The 12,608-nt window shown below is 38.5% G+C and overlaps 1 protein-coding gene across 2 annotated transcripts in view; it reads left to right on the forward strand.

The window, feature by feature from the left end:
- Positions 1-12,608, forward strand: part of vwa5b1 (von Willebrand factor A domain containing 5B1) — a 114,223-nt gene that overhangs the window by 17,037 nt on the left and 84,578 nt on the right. For both annotated transcript variants that reach the window (XM_073939304.1, XM_017353785.4), the window contains 4 exons: positions 790-948; positions 1,139-1,358; positions 1,494-1,633; positions 7,491-7,622. In XM_073939304.1, the coding sequence (XP_073795405.1) occupies positions 790-948; positions 1,139-1,358; positions 1,494-1,633; positions 7,491-7,622 (651 nt within the window). The remainder of the gene's footprint in view (positions 1-789; positions 949-1,138; positions 1,359-1,493; positions 1,634-7,490; positions 7,623-12,608) is intronic.

Below are 12,608 nucleotides of genomic sequence, written 5' to 3' on the forward strand. Positions count from 1 at the left end.
AATCAGTCATAAAATCAGTTTGCCTTTCTAGTCATATTTATTTTCATAGATATTGTAATAAAGAAACCAACACTTATGTACACAAAAGTGTTCAACACTTATGTACCTTTTATATGAGAACAATTGTGTTCTTTCATTTCAATTGTACCATCAAAGTCACAGAACAGTATCATAAGACAGGCATGTCCAAACTCGGTTGTGGAGGGCCGGTGTCCTGCTGAGTTTAGCTCCAACCTTCTTCAAAACACCTGCAGGAAGTTCCTATAGTAAGAGCTTGATTAGCTGGTTCAGGTGTGTTCGATTAGGGTTGGAGCTAAACTCTCCAGGACACCGGCCCTCCAGGACCGAGTTTGGACATCACTGTCATAAGAGGTCTTTTCTGTTAAAAAGGTGGTGTCAGGTGGTGTATAAACTTTAAAAAAAAATTACAATTTTGAAGCATTAAACACCTTAATCTCTTTGTAATCATATTAATACTTCCTCAAAAGTCCCTCAAGGGGTTGAAAAACATTCGTTTTTTTTTTTCTTGCCAGTCTGATCAGCTAGCTGTGTGAAGTGTAGAAATGTCACCGGCCGATTGCTGCTCTGCAGTCCCCAGCATCGTATCGACTCCCAACAGATTGGATTTTGCATTGGTCAATACTGAAAGCACTAAAATGAAGGATTTAATTTCTGTCAAGTGCAAAATTAGCTTCGTGGAAGGATCTCCTTTCGCTATTGTGTAATACACAATGCGTTCTCCCGAATCCCTGTCTTTTTTCTAATCCTCTCCCCTTGTGATTCATGCAGGAATCTTTATATATCCTCTGGATGAGTGCAGCGTGGTGGTCGGGTTCGAGGCGATGATTGGCAGCCAAATAATAACCGTGCAGGTCAAAGACAAAACGAAAATCGATGACTGTTACTTTGATTGCTGTGATGCCAACGGAACCCCACAGAGCGTAGGTGGTAAGATTGCATGCTCGTTTATGCCACTCATCAAAAGATCTTACTAGCTAATCCCCTGATTCAGAGCTTAAACGGAAAGGCCTGTCACGGCGTCTGCCGAATCCAGTTAACACGCACAATCTTATTAAGCTCTTCCATTGAAGATGACTGTACATTTCAGAGGCTTTACTGATGAATCATCCTGCTGCAGGACATGTCGTTTTGGATGAGGATCAGGAGAGGACGGTGCTGGTGGTCAGTCTGGGGGTCATTCCTCCTCTGGAGACCATTAGCATATTGGTCAGCACTTCCTCAGAGCTCGGGACACTCCCGAACGGTGGTATTCAGGTCGTTTCACCACCCGTCTGCTCTCCAAGAGTACAGCGGTCTGTCAAAGAGGAGCAGGCCTTTTCGCCCAGCACTGCTAGGAGGTATTTGCATGGCAAAACTGTATTTATAATGTCACAAAACACTGCATTACATTCAGTTTGGACTCCTTAAAGAAGCCATACTGTTATGTTAGAGTTCTCATGTATACATCTGTTTATCCTCTGATTTTGCCTCAGGAGGGATCAGCATCATTGTTCTCACGAGCAGACAGCCTCAGGTGTGTGCTTGGCTGCTCTGCTGGAAGAAGAGACCATCAACTCCATTGACTATGAGTTCAACTTTCATCTTGAGATCAGAGGACCCTATTTACTCGCAGGTCAGCTCATCTATTCTCATGCATTGCACTTCTGTTACTAAAATCATGAGGTTTGATGTTTGAAGTACATGCACACAAATAGATCTAAATACGTGCAAACATTTTAAATCTTTAATGGACTGCAGCTTCTTTATTACAATATCTGGAAATTGTACACCACATGACAAAAGTCTTGTCGCCTATCCACATTTCAGGAACAACAAATAGTAACTTGTCTTTTGAGGAATGCATTGATACTCAAATAACTTATTAATAAAGTCATCTGGAATGGCAAAGTAGCATTCTTGCAGGACTCTCAGAGTTCATCAAGATTCTTTGGATTCATATTCAATGCCTCTTCCTTCATCTTACCCCAGACATGCTTAATAATGTTCATGTCTGGTGACTGGGTGGGCCAATCCTCGAGCACCTTGACCTTCTTTGCTTTCAGGAACTTTGATGTGGAGGCTGAAGTATGTAAAGGAGCGCTATCCTGCTGAAGAATTTGCCCTCTCCTGTGGTTTGTAATGTAATGGGCAGCAGAAATGTCTTGATACCTCAGGCTGTTGATGTTGCCATCCTCTCTGCAGATCTCTCGCACACCCCATACTGAATGTAACCCCATACCATGTCTTTTTCTTTACCAAACTCGACTGATTTCTGTGAGAATCTTGGGTCCATGCGGGTTCCAGTAGGTCTTCTGCAGTATTTGTGATGATTGGGATGCAGTTCAACAGATGTACCTTCTGCCACTTTTCCAAATGATCAACTAGAAGTCAAGTTATTATTTTGTAGGGATATTTTACAGTTTGAACCCAAACAATGACCAGTCTGGCAGATGAAGAAGAGCCGGAGTCAGAGATTCAAATAAATAAAGTTTACTGAAGATAGTTTGCAGTTCCATCAGCAGAAGCTAGCTTCAACACTCGCAATGAGTTCCATGGCTGCCCTGCTTACAATCACAAATCAATAACAGTTATACTCTGAACACAAGACCATAAAGGGTGCGAATCAGGCAACAGGTTCCGAAAGGTAGACAATTCTAAATGTGTACATCAATGCGGGGTCATATCTGAATTCAGATAGGGATGGCGACAGGAGGCTTGGGTCAAGTCGCTTGTAGACAAATAAGAGCTGGTCTCAGACCTGTAGAACTGACCCATCGGATGCATATACAGTACACATACGCAAGAGACAATCTGTTATAAAAACCCAAGGTTGTTTCATCGTACTCTCAGCTGTCTTATCAAACTAGTTCAAAACTGGTATAAACAGCATTCAGACTGCTATATTCTTACTACACAAAGTCTGTCTTGATAATAATCCTATCAAAATCACTTTAGACATGATTAACACATAATTAACTAATAGGAAACAGTTGTTTTTAATCATCAAGCCCTTCAGTTCCACTTGAGGACTCCATGACCTCTGACCTAGTTTGGTGGCTCCTGAAAATAGAGTAAACTAAGCAGAACATTTTTATATTATATTAAACAATGTGTTAACTTTATTCATTAGTCAAAATAATTTCAAAGTTAAATACTGATTCAGTTTCCCTGAGATGGGTTGCAGCTGGAAGGGCACCCACTACATAAAAAAATTGCTGCATAAAACATGTTGGCGGTTTATTCCGCTGTGGCGACCCTGGATTAATAAAGGGACTAAGCCGAAAAGAAAATGAATGAATGAATGAAATACTGATTCAAATAATCATATTAATAAAGTAATGGGAAAAATGATAAACGTTGATCCATGCTGGGACGGATTGGAAGGTAGAAATCCAAATCCATCTATAGGGTATATGCGGAAGTATGCGGAAGGACTTTTAATTTGTCAATTACCTGGGTCAAGCGCTTCTGGTAAACTGTATTCATTTACAAAATCTGCGCGTTTAAGGTCTGTTTTCTTTAAAAATCAGCGATCTCCACTGCCTGACTGATATGCAATATAAAGTGGGTCCCAGAATGTACACAAAGCACTGCCTTAAATGACATTTTTCCCGGCCATGTCTTTAAAATATGAACATTTATTTTACTCCAGTATATTCAATGGAGCTTCTGCGCTAGCCTGCTAATTCTGATGGGTGCGTGCGTGTGAATGGCTTTTCACCTTGTTTTAAACTTGAGCAACTAAATGAATGCCAAAGTCTATTTAAGTGAAGTTTATGTATAAACAAATTTCGAGAGGATCACGTGCTTATGATTGCTAGCAGCTGACCCGCATTATCTAATTCACTACGATCCAATCAAACTACTATAAATTCCCAGGGGTTTATTCCATTGCTATCTTCGTTTTGAAGAGTCCCCCCTTCCTCCCCTACTCCTCCTTCTTAGACGGGTGACACGGTGGCCCAGTGCCTAGCACTGTCGCCTCACAGCAAGAATGTCTCTGGTTCCTGGCTTTACCAAAACTAGCAGACATTTCTGTGTGGAGTTTGCACTTCTCCCCGTGCTCACGTGGGTTTCCCCCGGGTTCCCCGGTTTCCTCCCACCGCCTAAAAACATGCAATTAAGTCAATTGAACAATCCAAATTGTCAACATAGACACGCTTCTAGGTAGTAATTAATTTCAAGAGCATTCACTTGCTACAGCAGGGGAGTTCTCGAGATCTACCTGAGCTCAAACTCCCCTCCTGCCTTGCATTGGGAGGGAGCCCTGGGCTCGAGGATCTCATGAGCTCAGGGCTCTCTCCCGGGACAGCATGCCAAACAAGCTTTATAATTAATCATCAGCTAAGTGTGAACTCTTGAAACTGATTGTATTTTAATTACATTACAACATTGAGGCTGTAAAAGGAACCATATAAAATGGAAAAAAATCACATTAATCGTTCACAGGAAGTTTATCAGTATGTGAAGAAACACTAGCTTCTCATATACCCTGTTTGTTGCAAGACTTTTGTCCGGTAGTGTATGTACTGTATGCTTGTTTACGCTACCAAGCAGGGACCTTGCTGTCAAAACGACATCAAATTGATGTGTTTTTTGACACAAATGTTACAGTAATTGTCAGTTTGATGTCAGTTGATTTTTTGACATATTTTTGTCATGCTGCCATGTTTTGACATGTTTCTGTCTGTAACGGAGAGGCTGAGCCTTTGTTAGAATCCATTTGCAGAATTTTATTAAAGGAGTTAGGCAGAGACATCAGCGGATAAACCGGGAGAGAGTCTGCAACATATAAGCAGTCCAATCCAAACAACAAACAACAGGGGCAAAACCAGAAGACGTGGTAATAGTGCAGGCATAAGTTCAGTATCACAGCTACTGTATCAGTCTAAAACAGATCAAGAGGGCTAAGACAGAGAACGTACATGGATAAGGCAGGCAGGGTCATACACAGGATAGCAGTCGTTAGAGTCACTTGGAACAACGCTTGGTAAGGCAGGTAAACTGGCAATATTTCGCAAGGAAGCATGGCCTGAGCTCTTGCTAAAATCATAGACTGTAAAATATCTGGACGTAGTATCCGTGACGTCACCCATAGGTTTCTAAAGAGCGCAAAAGAAGCCACAAGTAGGCGCGGCCAACCGCCGCCATGTTGTTCGCGCGTCATCACACCCACGGCGGGATACCAAACAAGGGCAAAGAGGCGGAGAGTGGGCGGAGCTACAGACACCTGCTGGCATTTTGCTTAGACCTGGTTCAGACACACTTTACTTTGGGAGAACGCCTAATACTTTATCACCTGTGACTCGTTTGTATTCTGACCACTTGTGCTTGGTTGTATACTATATCAATAAAGTGTTTATTAGACTTTTAAAAACACTGCTGTAATACACTGAGCCACTAAACATTGTTCTTATGAGGTTTTTCAACAGGAGGAAGCGCAAATTACTTCCAAACACTTCAGATATAGTCTGTGTTAGTTAATGTAAGACTATTGATGCAATCCAGCATAACACTGCATGACAACGCTTCAGATGACTGTTCTAGAGCCTACAGCTAATCAATTCGTCAGATTCTGGAGTGCATTACAGCTCTAAATATAAATATAAACGATATATATATATATATATATATATATATATATATATATATATATATATATATATATATATATATATATATTTATATAACAAATACGAATAAAACAAATACATGTATAAAGATGGTATATAAGTATATAACTTTACTCACATGGGAAACGGAGGCCACGTGAATGGTTTGTGAGCACAATTAAGTGCACTCAGCATCCCATGCCATCTAATAATTGTAGGAAACAAGTCCAAAAGACAACTGACTGTGTAAAGCCAAATAAAACAACACAGAAATACGATAAAAATGCCGAGTTCAGTGGCTAATCTGCAGGATTCAGCTGAGGTGACGTGACGGCGACCAACAAGACCTAGCTGTCAATCAAGTGGCCACGCCCTTAATTATGCAAACTTAATATAACTTAATATAAAGGAAACGGAGGAGTTATAATAAAATTCACTCCCCTCACTGTTGTCATGAAGGGTAATATTACCTGTATTAACCAAAATCTTTTTTTGTACCAGGCTGTAAACACCTTTTTTTCTGCTGTAAAGTTGGCCATTCTAACAGTGGGCTCAATTAAAATTTGCTCTATTTTGGAGCCAGGAGCGGCCACGACTAGTGGAATTTCGGATGAATTGCAATTTTAGTTAATCCGTATTGGCTTCCTGAGGGAGAGCAGGAGGTTGCTGCTTGGCTAAAATACAGCATAAACAGAAAGTGACTGCATAGGGAGTGGAGCTGAGTCAGTAGTCGGGCGAGGTCGCCCTCTGCTGGCGTGGCGTTACACTGTCATGCTGAGGATGTGGGAAAAAACAAATAGATTAATAAATAATCATATATAATTGTAACTTTGTATTTTTTCTTAGTACATTGTAATTTTTTACACTTTACTTAAAATAGCAAGTTTAAATTTCAGAATTCTTTGTTCTAATTATTCGTAAAAATGAATTCTGCATTTATTTCTAGCATTTACACCACAAACAAAAAATAAAAAAAGGTAATTGCAAATTTTTATCTTATATGTGGAACAGAGTTGCAAGGAAACACATTATGAGATAAACTTGCCTTTTATATTAAAAATCCATAAAAATCCATGTTAATCTTGCTGACGACTTTCTTGCCCAGCAATGCCCAAACTAGGGCCCGCGGGCCAAAGTTGGCCCATGCTAACATTTGATTTGGCTTACCATCCCATTTGAGAATAAAGGAAGAACGAACGATTATCTTTGACAGAGATCGTCATTTCGAAATTTTATGTAACATTTTGTTTGTTTGTTTTGTTATTTTTTTTGTTTTGTAATTGTTTAAAATGTAAATACTGTCACTCAACAGACAGAAGGCAATGCACAAGGCATCGGCAAGCAAATCAAGACAGGTGTAGCTTAGTGTATTCAGCATTGATCTTCATTGTGTTATTAAGATTGTTTATGTTTTTACTGTAATAAGTTAATTATATTTTTTTATATACTGCATTAATACAATTTAAAGCAATGTTTTCTGGTTACTTTTAAATATTAGGAAATAAATTAGGAAATTACTCATGGAAACTTTAATTTAATACAGTTTGGTATTTTTACTGTCGTCCCACATTCCTCAATCAAGTTTTGTTTCTGGCACCATGTTTGGGCACCCCTGTTCTAGCCTAAATGATGATGTGTTGACTTTTCATACCATTGAAATGTATCTTAAATGCACTTCAAGTGGATCAATTCATCTGAAAAATAAATCTAAAATGCAGTTCATGCTTGTCACTTGTCAAATGTTGTCTGAGGTGTTGAAAGGCTAAATGTAACTCATTCAGTTCATCATCCTGCTGGAGTTGCAGTTTAGTCCTCTCATCTGCTGTAATGTCTGTTGCTCCTGCTTTATTTATGAGCTTTAGAAGTTTCTCTGTGCAGGTGTGGAAAGCCCATCACATGCCATCCGGGCAGATGCTGACCCTTCGGCTCGCTCTGCCACCAGCATTGTGGTCACATTGGCAGACAAGTACACCTACGACTGCCCTGTGGAGATACTGATCTACCCCAGTGGTGCGTAGCACATATAAACACAGTCCTTTGAATAGTCATTGTGTGTGATCTACAGCATGAAACTGACAATGCTGAGTCAGTTATTTTATGTCCAGTTTATTTTTTTGTCATGATGCATCACCATAAGTCAGCCATGATAGTGAGCAGAATGTAAACAATGGACTGAATCACACGAAACGAAAATACATGGTTAATGCTGCCAACTGATGATCAACAATATACATTACATATTTTACCTCTTTCCAACAGGGAAAACCACCAACAATTAAAAACTTTTCATGATTATATGGTGTCAAGGCTTTGCAATCTCATTATTATGGAAGTCAATGGGGCAAAAACAGCCATGAACATAACAAAAGTGTAGTGAATGTAAACAGGTTAAGCATTTTTTCAACAAAATATTCCAAAATGCTGGTAAATATAGGTAGATGAAAACATAGCTAATGATGTAGTCAACTTTAGGAAATGGTTCCTGTAGGGAAGAGAAAATTAGACATGTCGTCAACACTGATGTGCATCTAGAATTTGCAGGCTTTTGGTGAAGTAAATCCAGACTTTGCTGTGGAAGCATTAGCAAACTCATGAGCAGTGTGTTTGTGTGTTTGTTCGCACTTTGAAATTGACACATAATATGCATGTCTACATATCTAACACATACTGTGCATGATTTCACCATTTTCAAAGATTCTCATATTGGGTGCTCACACAGAACGATAATGCTAAAATTTGTACCCGTTTTTAATAAAATGCGTTTTCAGTCCCCAAAACCCTGTTGTCATGTAAACAAACTGGCAAAAGGCATCAAATGTTTCTCGTCTTTGACTAAAATAATTGTGTGAACTTACAGTTAAACTAGTGAACTTCAATTCTAAAATGAATGGCTGTGAGTTGTTTATTTTTTAAAACACACAGCATTGAGTTCAGCAACTGTAGTCTGAATAAATGACTCTAATGAGCTGAGTTTTTTTCATGATCAAAGACAATCAAACCAGCATGATCCAAATCCCAAATTACGTCAATTTCTAGATAAATTATGCCTATGAACTAGTCTTATAACGAGTCAAAACAAACACACCATTACTATATTCGGATTCCTTAAACAGTAAATGAGCCAGTAATGCAGAACAACCAGTGTAGCTGAAGTCCAAACAATTGACTCTTGATCTTATTTTAGTGAATAAACACAAAAATTTGTGAAAACCACGTTATTTTTCATCAGAATCAAAACGAATCAGTTTAGTCTGACCCCTAAATGAATCACTCGTATGAGTCAGTTCTTTAAGTGAATCAAAAAGATGCAGTGTAATTGGTTTACACTCTAAATGAATGATTCATATGAACCGCTTTTTTAAGTAAAGCACAAAAGTACTGTACAACCAATTTAATTAAACTCCAAATGAATCTGAGCCAGTTCTTTAGTGAATCTAAAACGTTTGCCATAAGTAATGTATTTCAAATCCTAAAATAATGATGTTAGTGATCTTGATATTTTAGTGATTGAGAACATACTGCGAAACCACTGTATTTTGATTCACATACAAAAGACTCTTATTATGGGATGGTTCTTATAGTGAATCAAACATATTTAACCAACATAGGCTCATTTTGAAAATGTAATCCTATATACATTTCTGGAGATCGCAGATTATGTAGCTAGAAGTACGTATGGCTGAATTTCCTCTCTAAAAAGAACGCTATGGGCGGTATGACAATGTTTCTTTTTGAGTTTACCAGCTGACCGCTTACATTTGTATGGACGACTTTCCCACTGTTATCAGTTTGTCCAGTAGCTTGCCACAAACAATACGTTGGCAGACTTGACCAAAGCAGACTTGACCATGACGACAGGGTTCGAGTCTAGCAAAGAACGGTTCCAGAAAGCAGGGAAGGCAAAAACAAAAGGCAAAAAATAAAATAAACAAGTAAGTAACAGGGTGAGAATGTGGTAAAATCTGAAAAGATGGTAAAAATCTGTTTTTTTTTTACCATCTGATGTTTCAGATGTTTAATATTCAAGTTAAGAAATTCAGATAAAAAATAACAAAAAAATTAATGGGATATATTATTTAGTTTTATTAACTTACAGTTGTTAATAATTTAAATCAACACAATTCAAATTCAGACTGTTTTGGCATATTATAAGCTCCATAAATACGCGCATGCGATGAACATGTCGCAATGAAAACTGGTCGCACAGCAACAATTTACGTTTTCGCACAAATGTGACCAAATATATTTTGAGCTCACATAGATAAAATTTCAGGTGCATATGCAACCAAAACAGTTGCAATTTGCAAACTCTGGTGGATTTGTGAAAATAAAAACTGCAAAAAAAACCCATAGCTTCTGGGACATATTTGGCGCTCACACAAAATGCATATGGGGTACATATTCAGATAGAACCTGGGTTGCGAACAACTTATTTTTAAGAGCTAATGTGAACATATTTGTTCCTCAATAGCATATACAATTTATTAACAACATTAGACCTCACAACCAGTCTCTCTAAATAAAAAATTCATATTGAGACAAATAATGGAGTTTATATTTCAAGAAACTAAAGACTAAAGACTGTTGAGTTCTACTGTTTTAAATGTATTTGTCATCACCGTAAACTGTAAAAGACATGAACGTGGTATCCGTGACGTCACCCATAGGTTTCTGAAGAGCGCAAATGAAACTTTAAGTAGGCGTGGCCAACCTACACCATTTTGTTTGCGCGTCACCGCTCCAACCAGGGGTTTGCTTAGACGGGTCTTCTTTGTGAGAAACTCTTAATACTTCATTACCTGCGACTCATTTGTGTTCTGACCACATGTGCTTGGTTGTGTACTATATCGATAAAGTGTTTAGCCTTTAAAAAACATTGTTGTAGTACGCTGAGCCATTTTTACGCAGTGTATGTGTGTGAATGAGTGTGTATGAGTGTTTTCCAGTGATGGGTTGCAGCTGGAAGGGCATCTGCTGCATAAAACAGATGCTCGATAAGTTGGTGGTTCATTCCGCTGTGGTGACCCCAGATTAATAAAGGAACTAAGCCGAAAATAAAATAAAATAAATTTATCTTAAATAAAACAAATACATTTATAGATATAGTATATACGTATAAGAATTTCACTCACCTGGGAAATGGAAACCTTGTGAATAGTTTGTGAGCACAATTAAGTGCACACAGCATGCTATATCATCTGATAATTGTAAGAAATAATTCCAAAAAGTAAACTGAGACTGGGTAAAGCTTCATAAAACAACACAAAAATATGATGTACATGCCGAGTTCAGCGTCTAATCAGCCGGAATCAGTTCAGGTGAAGTGACGATAACCAGCGAGACCTACTGTAGCTGTCACTCAAATGGCCATGCCCTTAATTATACAAACTTATTATAATTTAATATAAATAAAACTGATGACTTATAAAACAATTCATCCCCCTCACAATTGTCATGAAGAGTAATTTTACCAATATAAACCAAAATCGTTCTCTGTACCAAGCTGTAAACACCTTTATTTCTGCTGTAAAGTTGGTCATTTTAACAGTGGGCTCAATAGAAATGTGCTCTGTTATGGAGCCAGACCTAGTGGAATTTCGATGAATTGCAGTTTCAGTTACTTCCATATTTGCCTCACGAGGGAGAGCAGAATGTTGAACTTGATGTCTAAATAACAGCAAATTGACGTTAATAAAAATATGTAAAAAAATGCTAATCGATTTGATGTTCATTTGACATCTGCTCATTGATGTCCTATTAACCTCCAAAGTAACAGCCAACAAATTAAATAATCTGATAGCTTTAATTTCGATTTACTGGATTTTGTATCACTACAATGCATGTAAAATACTTTGATGTCAAAAAGACATTAGATTGACTACTACTAATCTAACATAGCCTTCAAATACAGACCAGGGTCTCATGTATCAAGGCTGCGTACGCACAAAAACTTTCACGCTTTCACCAGGTTTCACGCTCAGAATCGCTCACGTTTGGATTTACTAACGATGAAATGATCGTGAGAATGTGCGCAGCTCCACGCCAGCTTCATGGCTGGCATACGCACATTTTTTGTGCGTGTCTGTTTTATTTCCATTGGCGACTCCTAGAGGCAGTTGTGTTAAATTGCACTCTACAAAGTGTATTTGAGCCGTGCAATGGCAGTTGTATGAGACGAGTTCATCTAGCAGGTATATAAGGTTTCCATACCATGCAGTTGACCAGCCAAACATTAAAGCGCAATTTGCAGCGGTCGCCTGTTTTCACAATGTAATCGGAGCTATCTACTGCACACACATTGCTCTAAAGACACTATCTGAAGATGAATTTGCATGCGTGAATCAGAAACATTTCCATTCAATAAATGTGCAAATAAAATATGATGCACAGACTTATTAATGATTCCTACTTGTCTTCCCTTTGATAAATAGTAGGCAAAATCTGATATGTAGCGGGGAAAAAAAAAAGAAGAATGACTTAATCAGACGCTGGATTCGAACCAAGTTCATGCTCGAACGTGTCAAAACATGATGACATGCGTTTTACGAGCTGCGCCACCCAGACTGTTAAGAGTACTGCAACATTTTGCACCTATACATCTCACTATTTCTTTCTTTTATCCACTCAGTGCAATGTTCAGATTTAACTGTGTTAACCGCATCAGCTAAACTCACCCCACTCTATTTTTTTCTTTTGTTATTAATTCCGGAGCACAAACGTGCATATAACAAAGTTTTTCTCTGGTCTACCTCCGAAAGCAGCACCTCCAATTCACATTCTGTTCAAAGTTTCTCTTCTTGCTCGCTTTTGCCATTGCTTTTTCGTTGGGTTTTGCCAAAGTAGAGTCATTAGCATATTCATACGGGGGAGGAGGCAGGGAGGGGTTTAGCGCTCGTGTATGTTGCGCTCAGTTTCACGTTCATTCGGATGTACAAAGAATATGCGTGAGATTTGGCGTACGCAGTGTTTCATACATCTGAATTTTTTTCTGCGTAC

This window comes from Danio rerio, chromosome 23 (genome assembly GCF_049306965.1).
Source record: "Danio rerio strain Tuebingen ecotype United States chromosome 23, GRCz12tu, whole genome shotgun sequence".
NCBI classification, from domain to species: Eukaryota; Metazoa; Chordata; class Actinopteri; order Cypriniformes; family Danionidae; genus Danio; species Danio rerio.